This window comes from Corvus kubaryi, unplaced genomic scaffold, assembly GCF_017639235.1.
Source record: "Corvus kubaryi isolate FWS band 111438036 unplaced genomic scaffold, C.kubaryi_AGA036_p1.0 split3-131, whole genome shotgun sequence".
NCBI lineage: Eukaryota > Metazoa > Chordata > Aves > Passeriformes > Corvidae > Corvus > Corvus kubaryi.
The window spans coordinates 7,288,320-7,309,410 of NW_024582083.1; the positions used below are offsets into that span (position 1 = coordinate 7,288,320).

General features: G+C 41.2%; 1 protein-coding gene across 12 annotated transcripts in view; it reads left to right on the forward strand.

Annotated features, from left to right (window-relative positions):
- STOX2 (storkhead box 2) overlaps positions 1 to 21,091 on the forward strand; it is a 142,162-nt gene that overhangs the window by 71,193 nt on the left and 49,878 nt on the right. Inside the window, exon 1 of one of the 12 annotated variants that reach the window (XM_042014974.1) lies at positions 244 to 1,039. The exons of 9 other annotated variants lie outside the window; for them this stretch is intronic. In XM_042014974.1, coding sequence (XP_041870908.1) covers positions 874 to 1,039 — 166 coding nt within the window. In that variant the 5' untranslated portion in view covers positions 244 to 873. Of the gene's footprint in view, positions 1 to 243; positions 1,040 to 21,091 lie in introns of those variants that run through there. 2 more of the 12 variants (XM_042014976.1, XM_042014982.1) reach the window with 2 other exon arrangements.

Genomic DNA, 21,091 nt, shown 5'->3' on the forward strand with positions numbered 1-21,091 from the left:
GCGACCCCCCACCCTCCCCACCGCCACTGCCGCCCCCTTCCTCCTCATGCCCGCGCCGCCGGAGACCCCCCCGGTGGCCTCGCCCCCCACGCCGGCCGCCCCTAGCGCGGAGCCGGCGGCGATCCAGCCCCGGGGACAGGCGGGCGGGAGTCGGCGCCGACCATGGCGAGGCGCGGCGCTGCCAGGGGCCGCGGGCCGCTGCCGGCCGCCCGGGCGCCGCGGGCCTGAGGAGGAAGGGGGCGGCAGTGGCGGTGGGGAGGGTGGGGGGTCGCGGCTGCATCCGCTCGTCCCGCGGCCGAGAGAGGCGTCTGTGGGCCCTCCCTCCTCTCTCTTCTCCTTTCCCTCCTCCTTCTCCTCCCGCCGCTCCTCCCGCCGCGCCGGGAGCTGCCGCCTCCTCCTCAGCGCCGGGCGCGCCGCGGTCGGAGTCGCAGCCGGCGGCCGCGGGATTTTCCTCGTTTGTTTGGGCCTTTTGTGTCGGGGCTCACAGTTGGCTAAGCACGGCCGGGCTGAATTGGGCCATTGTTCGGGACCCCCGAGCTCCCACGCTGCACATCTCTCGTCCCCAGCCCCCTCCCCCCATTCCTTTTTTGCCTGAGAAGCCACATAACGTGCCTTTCCTCCACGCAAATCTGGGAGCTATAAGCCGGACCGGTTGCAAATGAAGTGTAATGCATTGTGGGACGTGTGTAAAATTGGATCATTCGAGGGGGAAAAAAAAAAAAAAGGAAGGGACCTGCGGCTGGCGTCCTAGAAGAGGGAGCGGCGAGATGCGCGCAGGTTGCGCCCCGGCGGTGCCCGCGCTAGGCTGATGCCCGGCAGCGCGCACCCCTGACCCATGCTGCGGCGGGAGGAGTAGGCTCGGGCATCCTCAGGATGAAGAAGACGCGGAGTACGACCTTGCGGCGGGCCTGGCCTAGCTCCGACTTCTCCGACCGGGCCTCAGACCGCATGAGGTCCCGCAGCGAGAAGGACTACCGACTGCACAAGCACTTCCCCCCAGCTTTTATTTCCCAGGCATCACGGGGCTACATGACATCAGGTTTGTAACATAATTTGTGTATGCGAGAGAGCTTTATTGCGAGGCTGCTTCGGGACGTGTGTCTGGCCGGGAAGGCTGTGTTGGTGGGTACGGAGGGGAGCCTGCGATCGGGAGGCTGAGTTGTTATGAATAATGCAAAAAAAAAAATAAAAAAAAATAGCATACATCCACCATTTTGTACCTCTGCAAGATTCACAGCGGGGTCCTCGCAATATGGTGTTTAAAATCTATTAGTCGAGTGAAATAAATGTATGAGAGGAAGGGTTCCATCTCTCTGTTGTGGAAGAGCAGACAAAAATGACTGGATGTGCAGAGCATGGAGCCCTTTGCGCCTTTTGTGCGTAAAAGCATGTGCTGGATATTTACTGCTCCCCCACAGATTATGCTTTAAATGCAGTTAACTCTAGTTAACTCATCAGGCTTTCGTGTTTTTCCATTTTGGAAAGGAAAAGGGTTACTTTTGGTTGCAAACACACTTGCCTTGTTACAGACTCCCTGGCTTTCAGCTGCATGTTTCTGCAATGGCAAGGCATGTATCGGTGAAAATGACTGTAAACACATTTGCATTTGTTTTTTGAGATGTAGAAGGAGAGCAGACCTGTGTATGTGGTGGAACACACACGTGCATGTATATTCATTTGTCGGTGGCCTTCAAGGAAGGCCGTGGGGAAATAATGGACACTGCACCAACATGTTTGTGCATGGGAAAGAGAAAGCGCAAACAAAACAAAAAACAGCGCAGGGAAAGGCAGGCATCAGGGAGAGGGTTGGCCTCCGATGGAGTGCTGGTGAGATTTTGGAAAGCCTCGGTACTATTGTAGAATCTGCTTCATCCAGAAATGCATCTTAATGGCTTTGGAATTGAGGCATTTCAAAAACACCCAAAAGAAGACTTGGGAAAATGCTGATGGGGAGGGGGCTGAGGGCAGAAAATCCTGGAAACCTCCTTTGTTGTTCTGCTGCCTGTTTATTGTGATGATAGGACATAACGTTTCATTATTATGACGGCAAATTCCAATTTATCACAAAGGCACGTTTCTTCCTCTGAGGCACGATTTAGGTTGAGTAGGCAGATTCCTTTAAAGGAGAAAATGAAGGTATTTATAATGCATTATTGAAAACGTCTCCAGCCCTGTATGCTGTCCCCTTCCGCCCCATTTCTGCTGTAAAGGTTGAGCCAAAGATTGTGGTTTTTAGTTATATGCTCGTTTTCCTTTCTCTGGCCCTAATAAACATATCTCTTTAGTCAGGATTGGTTTCTCATGTTTTAAAAATGTCTCGTGACTGTTCTTTCTTTAATGCCCAAGTGCAAGAGAAATAATATGCATTTATTGAAAAATCTGCCTGTGTAAGAATATTGTGCCGTTTTGGCAATTGGTGCTTTGGTTCCTGGGAAGTCACATAGTGAGTGGAAATGACAAGGATAATTTATGCTTGAACAGCTGAAGAAGAGGAGAATGGTTGTGGTGGTGGAGTGATTGATTTGTTCCGTTGGTACTGCAGGACCAGAAAGTGTCTGGAAAGGTGAATCTGACAATATTGAAAAGATTTTTGTTGTTCTGGGTGGATGTCCTGATAGTCCCACTGTAAGATGCCCTGTGTCAGTTGTGTTGAAGTCAGTACTTTTTAGGCCTTTCTTTCAGTGTGAAAGCCCATATTTAAAAGAGAAGGAGCTCACGTGAGCATTTTGTGCCAAATGGTGTGATTCTTGCTTGTTTTTAATTCTTCAGGAAAGTGGTCTGGCTCTGTAAAAGCTTTATCTTGGCAAGATTGGTACAATCCAACCAGACAGTCAAACACCAGCAATCTGCAGAATCAGATGTGTCACCCTGCATTTGTTGGCAGATACCTATGTCCTTGAGGGGTAGGAGGGGGCACAGAATTTTAATCTGCTATAGATGTTTTAAAGTAATCTCTAGACCAAGAACACTTGTTTATGATATAGAGTGCATTGATTTTTAATTGCAGCCACTGAAGATGAAGGACAAATATAATGTTAAGTTTTACTAATTGCTAAAGTTGTTGGAGGAAGAACGCATTGAAAATTAAAATCAGCAAATATTTGTTGGTTTTGTTGAGGTTTTTTTTGTTGTTGTTGTTTTTTTAACTACAACTACAACAACTTAATAGGCTTTTATCTGGAAATGCAATTGTTCTCTCATAATGGATAGTTGCCACATTCATTTATTTTTAAAGGATCCTTGTCCACTGCCTTTCCAAATATTAGTTTTGGGAGGAATAGCTACTGTGTCTAAACACTTCTCACTATTTGAAGGAAACTCTCTTCCTTGCAGGAAATCTGTAGGAAGTCCACTGGGATAGAAATTGTGGGGATCAGGAATACAAATACTTTCTTTGTCACCCAGAATGTTGTAGGGGAGAAAGTGTCCTGAAACACATGGGCTTTTCAAAGGGCTGCATTCTGTTTATCCAACCATTTAACCTCATCACCATTAGCATTGTTGTGGTTATCTTTTAATTAAATGCCTCATTGTTTGGGATGGGGGTGGAGGGTGGGAAAGAAACCTTGGGGTTTTGCCTCAATTGCTATGCTTGGGGAAATACTGAAATGTATACAACCAACCAACCTTCAGTAAGATGCTAAAAAGCTTGAAATGTTAATATTCAAGTATGCCTGAATTGAGCATGGAGAAGCTATATATATTTCTTTCAGCACAGAGAAATACTGAGTAATGGTGCTGCAGTCAGTGCCATGGTGTTTTGTATGAGGAAAATACAGTCTCTAAGCAGAACCATGTTTATAATGGAAGTGCAAACCTCATGCTACAGTGGTGAAGCACATCTGATTTTAAGCAGCCTTTTCAGTAAAACTGAGTAAGGAGCAGTTTGATATTTGCTTGATTTGAAGCGGCATTGGTGGCTGGCCAGTCACATTTTCAATACTCAGGGAACAAACTGCCCATAATTATAGAAAATTGATGCAGATGCAATTCATATGAAATCTAAAGATTGTTTGACAGATGAATGGAGATGGAAGTAAGGAGGGGAAAAAAGCAGACAATTTAGAAAATCACACGTTTTTGCTTCTGAATAATCTCTTGATACGTGCTATTAAATAGGCTGTACTCCAGGGTTTCTTTCGGCCTCCTAGCAACCACTAGGTTCAAAGGCCATGCAAGGAGTTCATTGTTCATGCAGAATATTAATTTCCCAGTGGAGGACTGTCTTGGAGAAAAAACACTGAAAAAGAAAATTACAACAATGTAAAGCTTTGACCTTGTGTGAGAAGAGACGCTGAAAGTTTGAATCCAATACAATTCATGTACATGTATACAATATGTGTTACTGAAAAAGGGGAAATATACTTGAAGTTTTTGATACATTGCTGCTTAATTCAAGGGAAAATAAAGAAATTGTATGCAACTGCCAAGCAGGATAAAACTTAATGCAACTTAGGAAGTCTCCAAACAGTTAAATGAAATAATATATATAGCTTTTCAAATATTGGAAGCTTCTTGCCTTTTTACCTTTTTTCCCTTCTAAATACAAAAGCAAATCTTGGATTTTGTTTTAGCAGAGAGAGGAGCTGCACCCTGTGATTGACCCAGCCATTAAATATTACCAGAACTGAATAATGCTCTTGAAAGAAATAACTTTTCCTGCAACCTTCTTCAGTTACTTTAATTAACAATTTTGGTGTTGGAGCTAACGTGTCAGTTTGAGATGGAGGTGGTGTAGGGTAACAGTCTAACATACACAGCATGAAGGAATGTCTGAAGAGCTTTCTGCAATGGTAAAAACTAATTCCAGAGCATGGTCATTTGGAGGGTACCTTCTGAAAAGTATGCAGTTACTTTACTGCTCTTTGCTTTACGGTTTCCTTGCAGAGGTTTCAGTCCTTCAAAACAGAAGAGTAAAATTCAGTCTCAGTGTTGCCTGCTGTTACTGGAGTTTGATTATCAAGTTCAAACAGACGGGAAAGGAGAGAAGTATGTAACCCTGCTATCCGACTGATGGTATCTGTGTGCAAATTAAAATTTGTAGGAGGAAAAGATAACCTCATTCTCTTTTTCAGGAATGTTTGATGAAAGGTCTAGGACAAACTCTTCAAGCTCCTTGAACATTAAGAAGCATCTTGGGAGTCACCTGAGCAAATTTGAGAGTTCTAACTATTTTTATTATTTTTTAATCTTGAACCTCTAGCTCTAAAGATTAATATTTGGAGATAATTACACGTAAATTGAAGAACTCAGTTTAATGTAATTGAGAAGTGCTGGATACACACAAAGCTCATTCAGTTCTCCTGTCCCTTAATTCAGTTATCTGAAGGAATATGTTGTAGCTTGAAAGCAGCTGTATTGTAATTAATATTTAATGGAACAATCAGTATTGCATCACTTTTTTTTTTTTTAATTGTGGTATTAAGAAACACCTTACCATTCATCTTCTTAACAGTAATGTGATCTCTGCCTCCCTGAATTCTGAGTAGTTTTGTGTTGTCTTGGGCTAGACCCGTTACTGGGACAATAAGACTGAGAGTGTGTGTGTGTCAATGGCTAGTAGGACCAGCGTTACCTCCTGGATCCTGCTCTGTCTTCTTTGCTTCAGGCTATAGTGAACTGGTGAACCCCGAGTGGGTCACTCTGTTCAGTTACTTCTGGGGCTGTGCTTGCTTTATTGCTTGGGAAATTGCTACTGGACTCACTGTGTCTTTCCAGTCCCTTTTGGTCCCTGTGGCATCCACTTACCTGGACAGACGATTAGGAACTTTCACTGCATCCTGATATGGGGGAAGGATCTAAATGTGCTCTGTCTTCAGACCACAAACTTGCTTCAAGTCCATGGACCAGTCATTTTTGCACAGTTTCTACTTCATTTTGTTTTCTCCCTGTTTTCTTGCCTAAAAGAATACAAAAGACAAGTTTTTCTCTCCTTCTGTGGAGCCCTGTTTTTCATTCCTGCATGTGTATGTGCACCGTTAACTCATATGCAGTGCTGTGCTTGTGCTTGTGTGTTATGTCACATGTATGCCTGGTCCCTGCCCACCAGATACCAAGACATTTTCTGCATACCCATGAGTTCACTTGTAGACCAATCTGTGGGCAGTGTCCTGAGCACTGATTGTGCATTCAGCTGACCAAACTGCAGTTGAGTAGCTGAGTACCAGCTCTCCCTGGCTGTTGTGACCTATGAGCATGGGGATCCAGAGTGTCTCTTTTCTGTATGGCATTAGAAGTAAAATCAAAGAGGAATGAATACAAGAAAGAAAGAAGACTCTGTGTGTGCCTATCTTACCTAGACCTGTTCATGTGTCTATCTCCGTTCAAAGCACTCATCTCTGCAGGGCTAAGTTTCAGGTTATTTTTCCTTCCTAGCGCCTTGTTCCTGCTTGCATTCAAAGACTCCATGTTCTCTCTGCTGGTTTGCTTGGACCTTTAGCCAGGTTGGGGTGCGCAGAGGTGCTCCAGGATCAGGTCACAGAAGGCTATCATTGACATTTGTATTGAGGTGTCTGTCAGTCTGCATCTGAATGCATTTCTAGGTGTGTTTTCTGGTAGTTCTGTGATTGAGGTAATTTTTCTATATGCACACTAGGTATAGTGATAGATTACTGAAGATACAGTAGGAGGCTCCTCTTTCAAGAATAGACAAGTGTTCAGCACAAACACGGTATTGATTCATCACAAGTAGCTCCCAGTCTTTCACAGGTGTAGAAGTTATACTCTGTTGGCAACACTTGATAAACCTGAAGGGTGTTGAATATCTTGCCATTTTGGAATTGAATAGCAGCCACATCTTTGCAAAATGCATTATTTGTTGGAGGGGGCTGAAATGTGAGGATTCTGCAGATCACCTTGGGTTAGCCTGATGACCTGCTCAGTTGTGAGCAACGATAGGCCTTCATTTGTGTGCTGGAGAGTTCATCCCAGAGTAAACTACCATCTTTGTAACATTCTTTGCACAGTTTAAAGACATATAAGTGCAATCAGGTATGAAGACCAGAAAGATGCTATTTTGCTAAGCATGTTGTAGAATTCCTCCAAAAATTGGGGGTTTCTTTTCAGTTTTCTGGGAAGCTTCTTTAGCGTGTCTCTGCTTTATAACCTATAGCAGGTTGTAGAATATCTCTGTGAACAGCATTAAAACAGAATCAACATCCACATTCTGGGCTGCGAGTCAAGTAAAGCAGTGCTGAAAAAAGTTTCAGGTACCGTTACTCTTGGATCCCCCTGAGCATGCTTTTACGTGGTTGGAAGTGGCCAGACAGCATCAGAGTCATGATCAAAAATTGTCAACTACTTTAGAGCTTGTGTAAGAATTGCTAAATAACACAATGTTAATGATATTTGGGTTTTTTCCTTGAAAAACATTATATTTTCCATTAGTTTAAATGACAAAATTGCCATTAAATTACCCAAACTGGATATCTGATGAGTTTGGTAGTGTAGATGTAAATCTGAGCTTAGAAATATAGATTGGCCCGTGTAAGAAGTATCTAATTAATACTTCAGGCAATTCTGTCTAACCATTTGGTTTAATTTTTATCAGATGAGGGAAAAAGGATAGTGACCATTAAAACTGAGACCTGAGTGCCTGAACTTAAACTGAACACTTTCATGTATAGGTCTTTTTTTCTAGATGAATTAAATAGGACAGGAAGCAGAAACAAGGGTTAAAAGCTTTTTTAAAAGTCTCAGGAAATTGTGCTTCTGTACTTGTTCCTGCAGAATTTTTGGTATCAAGGCCAGTAGCAACCAGAGTAGTCCTAGGGAAAATGCTTGAATATTGAAGTTGCAAAAATCTCCCAAACTAGTATTTGTTGCTCCTGAGTGACTGCCTGTAGCTATGAAGGGGTATGAAAGTTGTTTATAGCTACTGGCTTCCTTTTTTCAGCATATTTTATTGAGTTGGCTGCTCTACTGATGCTGTTTTGTATCTCACTCTTGGATGACATATAGGTGCTGGAATTATCTTGCCCAAATTGGCTGTGGAGGGGGGCGGGGAAAAAGGAAGACCTGGCTTTGCAGCAAGTATATTTGGGTGTGCAGCATGATGGAGCGGGTAGAGCAGTCTAGTTTAGACAGAATCCTGATCTATATTGGCAGCTTTTAAACAGGCTGCAAAAGGTAACCGAAACTAGAAAACTTGATTTTTAACAGGCTTGTATTCATTATAAACAGGATAGCAACTTTACCTTTTCCTTCCCTCAAAGAGAGATTAAAATCTCTGGGTTTGAAAGTTAGTAGGTGAGGGAGGTATTCCCAGTTGTATCAGTCATTGACTTTGTTTTCCTGGGTACTTTTAACTGTTTCTGCAGTTCTCTGCACTTAGATTGTAATCTGTTCAGCAGGAGAATTTCCTCCTTTGTTTTATACTGTAATACTGCCCCTCACAAAAAAGGAGCCTTTCTCAACCCAGGCCTTGATTTGGTAATGGTAGGTAAGAACAGACATCCAGTAATACGCGTAAACATAGCAGCCCTCATTCTGCAAGTGAAATCCTGTGTTCAGATCAACACTGTGTTCTTAGAATTTTCCATCTCACCTTCCTGCAAGCCAAAAAAGAGAGCCTGTTTATAATATCAGCAGTAAATGATGTGGAATGAGTGTTATTTGGTACTGTTATCACTTCTACCTTGTCAACCATCTCCTCACAACCCAAAAATAGTTCTGGTTTTCATCAAATTGTAGATGATGTGATTCCTATAACTTTTAAAGTATATGAGTGTTTCTTGTTGCTTCAATGGGAAATACTATCTGCAGGAGATAGTTACAAATGCACAACTTACTAGAAGTTTCAAGTTGTGATACTGAAAAAACAGATCTCAGTATTTTTATTGAATTTGATAGGGTGTGAAAGCACCAGAGTAAGAATGAACTTGAGGAACTGCTTTTATTTTGTGGACCTTATGTGGGTATTTGGGTATTGTGAAAAAGAATGAAAGAAAAGTTGATCACGTTTATACTAGGTCTTCTTATTTAACTAAGGAGCAAGAAGACAGACAGCTGAGGCATCTTGCAAATCTTTCATTTTCTATCTGTCTTGCCAAGTTACTCCTAACTTTTGTTGTGTGATACGTTAGAGGTATAGGCAGTACATTGCATTCAGCGTTCAGCTCTAAACAATTAAGCAGTAACTGCTTCTGTTAAGCAGTTTTTCTTTTCAAAAGTTGTCCAGATAACCTAGATGAACTGCAGCCCTCTCTCTTCCTATGCCTTACTGGCCAGGGGTTTTATTTTGGAAAGCATGTCTAACGTGAAAGTAGAACAGGCTCCCAGACACTACTTATCATCTTCCCAAACAAGATCAGGAGTGCAGGTGCAGTTTGGCTGGGATGCTGGAACTGAAGGAATATGAGAATGTCTTCTTGTCTTAGGATACTGTCCTCACTGTGGTATTTGTGTCAGTGAAGGATCTTGTACACCCATTGTTGAAGTGCCAATATTGAGAAATCTGCATTTAATCATCTCAAAACACCTTTTCTAGTTACTATTTCCTTTCCCAGCTATATTGCTTAAAGAAAAAAAACCTCAGTGGCTCATTTTAGTGAATTTGACCTCCACATTTTGAGGCTTGGAGAGTATAATAGACAATTCAGAAATACTTACTTAGTGCGGCCTGGAAAAGGCAAAGTTCAGTATGAAAGATGAGTTCATCATAACACAGGAAGCTGTGCTCGGAGAACCTAGATTGTATAAACTAGTTTGCTTGCCCATTTGTGTTCTTTTAATTTCCTCCATAATTTCCTATGAATTTCCTGTTGATGACCTGTGACCTAGTTTGTAGATGAACTTCTGACCAAGTGTGATAATGTTGTAAATGCCATAAATTGGACTGTTTATCCTATAAGCCAGTAAAGATGATGTACTAAATTTCATTGTGGTACTTTGCCTCTTAAATTTTCACAGCATTTTAGAGTGAAGTACCACTCTTCATTTTCATAGGACGTTCTAAATTCTGCTCTCGTGAGAATTTGCATTCTTGGACCATACTGTGACCTGTTTTACTACATGTAAGCCTTAAACTAAATATTTTTTAAACAGAGTGAAGCGGAAACATTTTTTGCAAGGTTTTCTTCAGATTTGTGTGCTTTTAGGTGTAATTACTGCATTGCTGGCTGGGTGAGTAGAGTGCCAGAAACTTCAGAGAAGCTTATTGGCTTTAACACAAGGTTTGGAAGAGCTGCAACCTTCATCTGTAAATTGGGCGTGTCTGCAGCACATCTCTTTTGTGAGATGGAGGACAAATACCAGTGGCCATGGAAAGTTCACCCAAGGCCCAAGCGATCCCTTGGCCTCTGGTTTCAGGGCAGTTTCACTGATGAAGAGATGGGATCACAGTGGGAGCAGATTGGCTAGCTGTTCGTCCATGCACTGACCTCCTCCCCTTGCAGCAGTCCAGTCAAAAATTCTAAATAAAGCAAGTCTATCTTTGGGGAGTATTTAGGTGTTTGTAATATTTTACAAATAGGTCTTTAGTCTCCGCTTTCATCATGGATGGATGTAGGTTATTTTCTTCCTCTTTAGATACAAGTGTTCCATAAGCATTGAATTTCAAGAGTGAAACCTTGAAATCGTATTTGCATGAGATGTCTGCATAGGAATGGATCTGACTGAAATGTTTTCACAGAACAGAGAAGCAAAAAATGGTTTTCTGCATTTTTTTTCCTTCCAGCTCTAATCAAGTCTCAGTTTCTGAAAAACTTTTTCCAGTTTCTCTCAAAAAATACATAGCCATCTCTAAATGAAACATTTTGCAGTTTTTGGGTTTTTTTGTACAATCAGGAGGCACTTTCCTCTGAGTCAATCTTAGGTTCAGTCTGTGTAATTATTGCAGATATTCTTCAGTAACCATGGGGGTAAAATTCAGGCATGTTTTAGAAACCTCAGTTTAAAAATCACATTCTTAACTACCACTTTTCACAAGAGGTTGGAGTAGCTATATGAGGTATTGTTTATTTTAGAGCCACACACAATAACTTTTCACCAGATGTGGTCAGCCATACTGCCTGTTGTGCAGCACAGTAAAATATGATTTGTGTAAGTGTATTTAGTTGGATATGTAGTGAGCCTGTGCTCTGTGTGCATGTGCTAATGGTTCTGCATGAGAATGTACCTTAAGTGCCCAAGGGTCTGATTCTGTCCTTTAGTAGGAAAAGTGCACAAAGTTTTGGTTGACTGTCTAGGTAGGAAACCTTAACACGCAGCAGTGCTCCTTCCACGAACAATGCACATACCCACCTCTCTTGCATGTATTCTTTGCCTACGTAGAAGAATTGGAAAGGCTGAGGTGGAGGTAGCTGTAACTGCTGAGTAATGCTCCCTTTTAATTGAGGTCTGCCTTTGAATTAGGGCCACAGATTGGACAGCTAAAGAAACTGGGGCAGGTTTACCAGAGACAAGGGCGGGTGTGATGGCAGAGCACAAAAAGAGGAGTCGTGGGCAGAGTTGCTGTTCTGCCAGAGAAGGCTGTTGTTGTGTCCTGGTCACGAAAACTATGCTTCACTTTCACCAGCTCACCCTTAGATTTCCATTTAAGTCATTAAACTGGCTGTATTTAAATCAGGACCATTGCTCCTTCACTTGCATGTCTCTGAGCTCCTTTCAAATTTGATACAACTTTTTTTCTGCCTACCAGATGATAATCTCGTTCAGTTTTCATTGCAGTGCTGATTGTTCCAAACAGAGCTACAGGCTCTACAATACAGTACTCTTGGCTTTTCATGGTTATTCTTTTTTATCCTAACAGCAATCCCTTTTTCACACCCACAGCAATATACTTAAGTACTGTGAAGTGTTTCACTGTAGATTGCATTAAGAGTTAAATCATGAAAAAGTAAATTAAAAGAGTTGAGGTGAAAAGCTCAACATGCCTGTGTCATCATAATTCATTCACTAATTAATGTGGCACTTGAATAGGATGGTGTGTATCAAGGAGTGAGAAAGCATACAAAAAAGTGTTGATACTGAATTTTACTAGTGGGTTGGTGTCAAACCAAGCTTTGTCAGTACTAGGTGTGTCAAAATTGTCTGACAGCACAGCTGCCATGGGAAGTGTCATTTTATCTCTAGTAGCAAATTAGCTTCAAACCCAGCTTTTCAGATCAGAGCATTTGACCTCTCATGTACTCCTGAATGGATGGATGCATGTATGTGATTGCTGTGCATAACTTTGGGAGGGCTATTTTGTTATGGGGGACCAGCAAGGAGGAAAAAAAAAAAAAATTCTAAAACCTGCTCTGGTATACATTGCCATTCAATAGTAGTTTCTGTAGACAGAGCCAGGCAACAAAAATTGGACTTCACTTGATGATGCTCAGGGAAGACCAAGGATCATTTGCAGTATGAAAGTCAGCAGGCTTTAGTCCTTCATTTATTAGTGGTGTTAGCTTATTCCCAATTGTCTAACTTAAAGGGAGATCATCATGCTGACATGGAGTAGTACCATACCTATCTCTGCAGTAGCTATCATTGAAATGAGTGGTGTTGCTACTGTGGCAGTGGTGCTTGCAGTGTGGTCTCTCATGTGCATGTAGGCTGGTGATCCTCTGCTTGCACAATGATGAAAGGGGGGATCTACAGCTCTTGGTGCTCATGTGGAGGGGAAGACCCTGGGGCACTTATTTCAAAAGCATGTAGGTGACAGAAGGGGAAGAACTGGAGCCAGAAGTGGTTACTGCTGAGTATTACTTGTAGACTTTCATAAAATCAGGGCAAGATGCCAGGTTTTGTGGTGAGATGTCATGCCTTGCTGAAATGTGCGCTGGTGTGACATCACAGAGTTTACCTTTCCTTCCCATGATCCTGACCTGTGCCTTGCTGTCATTGCAATATGGCAGTCCCTCCTCTTCATTTTACAGCAGAAAAGCAGGCAGAAAACTGAAGTGTTCAAAGGGAGATTTCTCTGAGTGGGGGCTGCAGGACTTTTCCCTGGTAGTTACTCACAACCAGCTATTAAAGCAAAAAAAAGCCAGGAAATCTTTGTGAGCTGTTTTCCATCCCTTTATCTCATCTCTCCCTTCTAGGTAGTCTGATGTCTCTTTGTATGTCTGGGTTTTGGCTTCAGTCTTTCCTCAGTACACTTTGTGGTGGGTCACCAAGACTTGTGGGAACATAAAACTTTTGAGGTTGCTCCCCTCTCCGTCAAGTTTGCTTGAGGCTGTTCAAGAGCTATGATGTGGAAGAACTGACAGTGCAGTGCTAAGAGAGACAGCAGTGTCACACCACGCATTCCGTCATGAAACCAAACCCTCCAGGAAGTCTACAAACATGTCTCCTCTGTGGGGACCCTAATTTCAGGTGTCTTAATTCACTTAAGAGTTAGCTCGTAGAAAAATGATGATTATACCCAAAGCTTTTACTAAATGCAAAAGCTATTTTTAATCCCAATTTCATGTTCTCGTCACTAACGAATGAGCACATTCTTTTCAGATTTTCCCCTTTCCTATTTTCAGCAGTGGAGTGGAATAAGCTAGGTAACTGCTAGAAAACCTGTAGGCTCTGCCCTCTGTTGCAAAGCATAAGTGCTCCTTTCTACTTTGAAGCTAGGATAGTATATTTAATTCGGCATCAAGGGGAACCTTGGATGTGTAAATATTAAAGGAGCAGGCCATAAATAAAGTTGGAACATTCAGCAGCACAACACTGAAATGAAATATATGAAGTGCAGTGTTAGCAAATGTTTATATAAAACACGCTACAGTATTGCATTGAACAATTATACCTCTTATTATCTCAGGCATTTATCTCTAGCTAGAGCCAAGTGGCTTGCACGTTTAAGTTGCTCAGTATTTTTGAAGTCAGTGTGGTAATGAAATATGCTAAGCAGCTGGGTTTTATGTGTGAGCATTTTGGGTATTTTTCTTGGCCTGACTACTTTTGTCTTTGAAGACACAAAAGTAGTCAGAAGGAAAAGGCCAAAGTCTAATGAGTTTAATTGCAGGAACTGATGTTGGTAGTTGCATTTAAACCTTTTCTTTAGTACTTGCATCTCAATTTTGCCATTTTTGGAAGTCTTTTGTATAGAAATACTTACATGAGAGTAAATCCTCTGCCCCCACTCTTGTCACCTCTTTCATGGCCAAAAAGGGTTTGGATGACACAGTCAAGGGTAAGGTGGTGGTACTCTGAGACCCCCTGCACAAGGAGCTGATGGCCTGCCACCAAGCCTGTCTGACCAAGCATTTGTGAAAGGATGGGAGTAGTGCAGGCTAATTTGTTGAATGTCTCATGGCTACTGCCGTGTTGTAAAATTGTAAAAGCTGCCTGAAACCAGTTCAGAGCAGTAGTGAGAGTATATAAAGAATATATATATGGCTTGTTTAAAGAGTTCTAGAAATCGTAGTTACGCTCAGACATTTCTTGATATGGATGGGTTTATTGTATTGGTTTCGTTCTTTGGAAAGCAAAAGGCATAACCTGCTTCGTAGATAAGAAATTCATGTTTGCTGTATAGTGTTTTCTTTTACTGTGTGAATCACAGAAGTTGGAATCTTACATTGCTTGTCCTGCATTCATGATTATAGAAGATGACCTCATTGTGATTGCAGATACAGTTTACATGGAAGAATAGCATTAAGGAGCAAATTAATATTGAATTTATAGCTTTTCTTAGGATAGTTCATCAAATGAGACCAGCCAGCTCTTGTGACATTAGCAAATCTCTGTGCCTTGCCAGTAGTGCAAAGCTTGGAAATACTGCTCTCTGGCTTTGGAGGTCAAGGGTGGGATGTGCCTTCTGGTGATTCTCAAAGCATCAGCAGTCTGTAACAAGTGAAGCCAAAAGTACTGATGTGTGAAGGGATTTAGAAGCTGTTTCTTAACGGGATTTATAGCCATTTTTTCTCAAAAAGTCATTGACAAATCTTCCTCACACCAAAGAAATGAGTTGTATTTTCAAAGACTGTGTCACCAAGAGAAAGAGACCATTTTTATTTGTTTCCTTTACTGTTATCTTGTGGTGTCCACTCAAACACCTTCATACATCTCAGGATCTGACAGTGTCTCTATTCTGAATTATTTTCAAAATAAAATAAAAGTTTTGCCTCTTCATGTGCACTTTACCAGCAACTTTCAGATAGTTTCCTGTGGCATTTATAGGCAGCTTGACCTGTAAAAGGTCAGCAAGTATGAGGAGAATTTCAGAAAATCATATTAAACCACTGATTTTGAGCTGCTAGTATGTCTGCTTTACCTGTGGTTCTCAAGAGATGAGAGTCCATCTGTGCAACAGTAAAACATTTTTGCTCCTGGCCTTTACCCTGAACCCTCCTGCCTTTATCTCACCCTCCCCTCTTCTGGGTGCTTGGCCCCACACAATGACCCTGCTTTCAGGAAAGCTCCCTTCCCACAACTTTGCTTTCTGCTGTCATAAAACACAGGCAGAGCTAGAAGTACAAAGCAAGATCAAGTTTACTTTTACAAGGGAATCAAAACAGAACTCTGACTAATCAACATAAGCAAGGTATCAAGATCTATTTGATTTGGGAGTACAATCAATTTCTCTTCAAGTTACTGTAAAATTAAAATACTGTATTTGGAGAGAGAATATTTATGTTTTTTGGGTTTTTTTTTTAACTAGGTGGTGTGCATTTATATATTGTCTCTGTACAGATTAATTTACTTATGCCCAAAGGTAGTGGTGCTTTCCTCACATATAGTCAGGATGTTTTACTGGGAAGCAGTGCAGTGCAAATCAGTGTCTTCTCAGTAGAGATCAACAAGAAGTCATAGCAAGTTCAATATATTTTGAGGTTTTCTTGCTATCTTTTAATTAAAAACCAGCTTAATTTAAAAATCAAAAACAAATATTGTGCACTGATCATTAGCATGACTCGTTTTGTGATTTGTGGATAAGTTGTTTTGTTGATTTTGCTGATTTGAAGCTTTATGGTTTGGCGGAGAGATAAGGTAGTTGTATTTATTGTTTGCACAAGCAATGTGGTATTTTGTCTGGAGATGACAGTGGTATGTTCAAGTAACAGTTTAAAACTGCTTAAGTAACAGTTTAAAATACAACATACCTGTTTATTACGGAGCCAAAAACTATAGTAAAGTGATTTTGAATTTGTTGACCTAACTTTATGTAGCAGGTAGCAAAGAAACTAATCCCAGAAATATAAATTCAGGTGTAGCATCTGGGATGCTATTGTTCCCCCATTTTTAGGCCATTCATTAGAAAGAAAGAAAATAAAAAAGAAACTAAGAGTGAACGTCAAAATGCTCTGACTTTCAGTCCAGTCATTCTTCTGTGCAAAAAATATTTTTTTAGATCACATGGCTCACTTACGTTGCACTTACCTTCTACTGGCAAGAGTACTTGTTCTTATTACTCAGACTTTTATATTTGAATTAAAATAAATAGGCATATTGCAAGTGGAAGAACATATAATCACTCTGTTGCCTCACAATTCTTTTGAGGTCAAGAATTTGAAAACAGGAACCTATAGTGTGGTTTGTGAACACAATAGGAACAGCTGGTGCTCAGCACTTTTGAAAATGAGGTCACTTTATTCTTGGTTGAAATGTGCAAAATGGGTCATCTGGGCATAGGCTTAAGACAAAGGCTGAGCACGTGGCCATTTATAACCAAGTTGTCCATGTTTCCAGAACTAGTTGGTTAAAAGGATTCAGTGAAACAAGGAAACACTGGGGTAGATCTGCACTTTCCCAACTTTGGAAGCATAGCTCCTTATCTTCTGCTAGGAAAACAAATCAGTGCCATGTATTTTCAAAGATCTACTCATGCTGAGGATGACATCATCCATATTTTCCACAGTCACCCCTCCCTCTGATGCCTTTCTGCTCGTCCTTCACATAACCTACTTTAGGAAACACTGCTCTATTGTGCAGTCCTTGGGAACACTGCCTCTCCACCAGTCTCAGCCCTGGGACTTCCCTGGTCCTGCCAGCAAAACAAAGGAGAAAATCCCAAACATGCACAAACTGTGTAGCATCACTATCAAAATCTAATGATGCATTAGGAAAGATAACAAGAACTCTACTTAGATTTGACTTCTGATTTTCATTATAAGTATTCTATTCAAAATATATGTAAGTTAATGGCATTAAGGCCACATTTTACACTTTTGTTACTTGAACAGCTGTTGCTAACACATACGAGGTGATAGCATGAGTCACAGGATACAGGTATATCAGAACTGGCAAATTTGAGACTGATACTGATTGCTGTTGAATGTTGTATGCCATGTGTAAGAAGTTTGGCATGAGAACTTATATTACGTTCAGTAAGAGCGTGCAGGTCTTGAATTCCAGACCCTGCCTCCAGTCATTCCAATAGCCTGTACAGACTGGCATCTGATTGAACACCTTGAGTGTCAAGATCATAGGAAAGATTCAGACTGGAAGGGATCCCAGGTGATTGTAGTCCAACCTCTTCCTTGTGAGGCCATGCCGTTCCTCTCAAGCGGAGTTGAATCTTTGTGCTCAAACAATGCTTTTTAAATCAAAGTAAATCAAAGTAAATTCTGTTAATTTAGTTGAGGAGTAGTACATGCAAATCACACTGGCTTTAATTTTAGCCCAAGCTAAAATAAATTGCACTCCTAATTCAAGGACTACTCATTTTGTCATTAATGATTTTACCTAGGAGAGTATTTTGTTAATCTAGCCATTTATTGCTTTAGTTGCAAACCCCAATGATTTTATTGATTGCACAACACTTCTGTATCTTTGTTCACATTTTTCATGAAGTTTGGTGACTTGTTGATGGAATAACCCAAGAAAGTATGTAGTGACATTGGCAAGAATAAACAAAGCAGAAGGGGAAAAAACCACTCTGTTCCCAAATCCTGTGTACTTTGCCTCCCAAGGTGGACTTGTGCTGGAATTATTCAGGGCTGCATCTCATAGCTAGCACCACATTTCAGATGAGCCCATAGGAATGCTTCTCATTATTTTCTTATAACTGTAAATTTCATTTACTGAGGCAGGCTTGAAGATTGTCTTTGTATGAGTGAGGTGACTTGCCTGTCTAAACCAGGCTTACATTTTGGCTAGTCTTTAACAAGAGCTGTCGAAATGTCTTGGGGTGACTTTATGATGTTGTATCCCCTATCACTGCTCTATGCCCAGAAATTAACTTCGTGCCTTTCTGTGCCTTTAAACTGAGCCTGAGAGGGGGGAGAGGAAAAAATCAAGCAAACTCTTCAAAGCAGTTGTTCAAGGACACAGACACACACTCTCTGCTTCTAACAGCAGCAAGAGCGGAGGAAGCACCCTTGTTGCTCTTCAGCCAGCTTTCAGCTCCTTTTCTCCTGAGGGAGACGGAGAGTTGAACTTTGTTTTCCTGGGACTTTGGTTTTTTCCCTTCTTCTCTTCTGGACTGTTTCAACATCAGAACACATCAGGAGAATTTTCCACCGAGGCCCTGGAGGTGGGCCCACCACGACCCAGCTCCAAGGAGGAGGGGAGAGACCACACCTATGGAAGGACTCTGAAATCTTCCCAGGTTTCTCTCCACAGTGAGAGGTTTTATTATTTAGCATTATTATCCTTTTCCTGTGTGTTTGTTACATAAATAGTTTTTACCTCTTTCACTTTCCTCCAAGGAAAATTTATTTTTTCCCGAACCTGGTTGGGGAGGGATGGTTATAACCTGCCTTCTATCAGAGGATATTTTCCTCCAAATTTGTCCAAACCAGCACATGAAATGAGCACGGAGGAATCCAACAAAGTGGTGATAGCAGCAGTACAAGGAGTTCTGGACTTGAAAAGCAGAACCCAATTAGACATTTCCATGGTTGGCAAAGTGCAATGAGAACTAAGCTGGTATATCAGCACACATAGTTGCAGAACAGTGTTGCTTGTATCATGTGTGTTGTAGGTTTAGATTTGAAAAGTGTTTCTCTTCAGTCGAAGAAACTTTCATTGGGCAGTGATATGATAATTGACAGCTAAGTACTTATTATGAAGATGCATAACAGGTTGGGCTTTTTTCTCTGTACCACAAGACAGTCAAAAATACTACCTTTTGATACCATATTGCTTTTAGTTTTACCAGTAGAAGAAAGCACTTAAAAAGGAAAGCATACGATTCCCACAGTGTCTTTCTGTTTCAAAGGTCCGACTTGGATGAATTGCTGCACTGAAGTGTAATTAATCACTAGCTGCGAGATGGAACAAGGGTGGCTGGTATAGCAGATAGAAGAAAAATTGTCTGCAGGATGCACAGATGAATGGGCCATGTCTGGAGGAGCATTGGTATTGTCTATCTTGTTTTCATGACACAAATTGTGTCTCCCTTTTGACTTCATCCTGAGTTCTAGTAGACAGTTTTCAGGTCATGAGAGAGGCTGTTCCAGCTTTTGCAATCACTGTATTTGATTCTGGCTTTGCAGAAGAGGTATTTAAAGTGTAATGGTAGTATTTACTAGTCATTTGTATTTCATTTCATCCTCAGTTGAAACTGTTGTTGAACTAATAAATACAACGCTCTTCTTCAGTTACTTCTGTGGGCTATCAGGTGTAGTCACTTCCATCCTTGCAGAAGTTGCATGCTAAAGAAGCCATGTTTAATGTGGATTCCATTTAGAAAAGAATCATTTTTGGCATCCCTGCCGTACGTTTTTTGTGAACACGTTTTCTTTCTTAATCAGAGCTGAGAGGTTTGTGTATGTGTTATGTGGATAAAATTCTTTGTCCTATAATAATGTAGCAGTGATTTGGGAACTCTGTATTGCATTATATAGTTCCCTTGAGGTGAGACATTTTCTTCTAAACTTTCTGCGCAGCCAAGACTTGAAAGCAGCCCTTCGGCAAAGTGTAAATATCAATACAGGTAGGTTGCAAGCCAGTTCTGGTTCTGCTGTAAATATAGTCATTGAAAAATTTGGACTGCATGTGTCCCCTTAATGTGGAACAAGAGGAATAGAGTTGCATCTCAAAGCCTGGGATCTGCTTGGAGATAAACTGTCCTCAGTGCAGAGACCATAAAGCAGTTTTAGGGATGCCTTTAGAGGACAGTGCACAAGCTCAGAGTAGGGTGACTATTAGGAAAAAATAAGGTATATTCTGGGATAGGACTTCTGCATGCTGCAGCTTCAGGGAGACAGCTGTAATCGAACATTTCTGAGACCACAGAGCAGGGCAAGGGGAGAAGCCCAGAGGTGATCCAAAGTTGCCTCCACCAATCTTGACGTTCTCTGGTAAGCAGCAGCAAAAGGAGACCAGAGCATGACCTGGAGAGCTGGGTGTCTGTGCTGCAACAAGAAAGACGATAAAATCCATTGCCTTGGATTGTAAACTTAGGCATTTTAAGCATAAACAGCCCACTGCCTACCAACTGCTTAGGTCAAACTTAGGGTGCTTTGCTTCCTTAAGGTAGAGACTGCATAACAGCTCTGGTGTCTTCCCCTGTGGAATGCAGTGTAGCTGCTTGCCATACTTAGTGTTGGATGATGTGTCAAACCCCTTGATTCAAACAATATTCAGGGTGTAATTAGCATTGTCTGCAATGTTCTACTATTAACTGTCATAAGAAATATTACTGAACGTCTTACCTGTGTTAAAATCTTATTCACATGCTTTGAACCTCCCTCCCAACACTTCTGTTGGCTGTAGAAGAAAAGTTTACTTATCAAGTAATGCATGTTTGCATGTATGTATACATATCACAAATACACAGACATGTTTGATTCTGTACTTTTTAACTTTTCTGTGTGATTTTTGTACATTCTGTGCTATTTCATTTATTTCAATGTGACTTACTGGGATACTGAACTTCATCTCCTTTATTAGGTTTTTGTAGTATTTTTACATTATTAATTGAAAGATGTGGGGGCCTATGTAGATTCTTTGTCATGCATATGAGCACATCATGCTCATGCACATCATCAGGCTTACTTTATTCTATCTCCATGAGTCTTAAGTGTTTTGTGTCTTTTGCTTTTTGCGCATATGCTAAATCACATACATAATGCTTTTGTTTTGGTTTTGTGGACAGATGACTCCCAAACTCTTGAGACCCTTTGTGATTCCCCTTGTCATTAGGAATACTTATATCAATGTATATTTTTAGAAATATTTACTATGCTTTGTGTATTGGAGCAAAATTAATTTGAAATACTCTTGG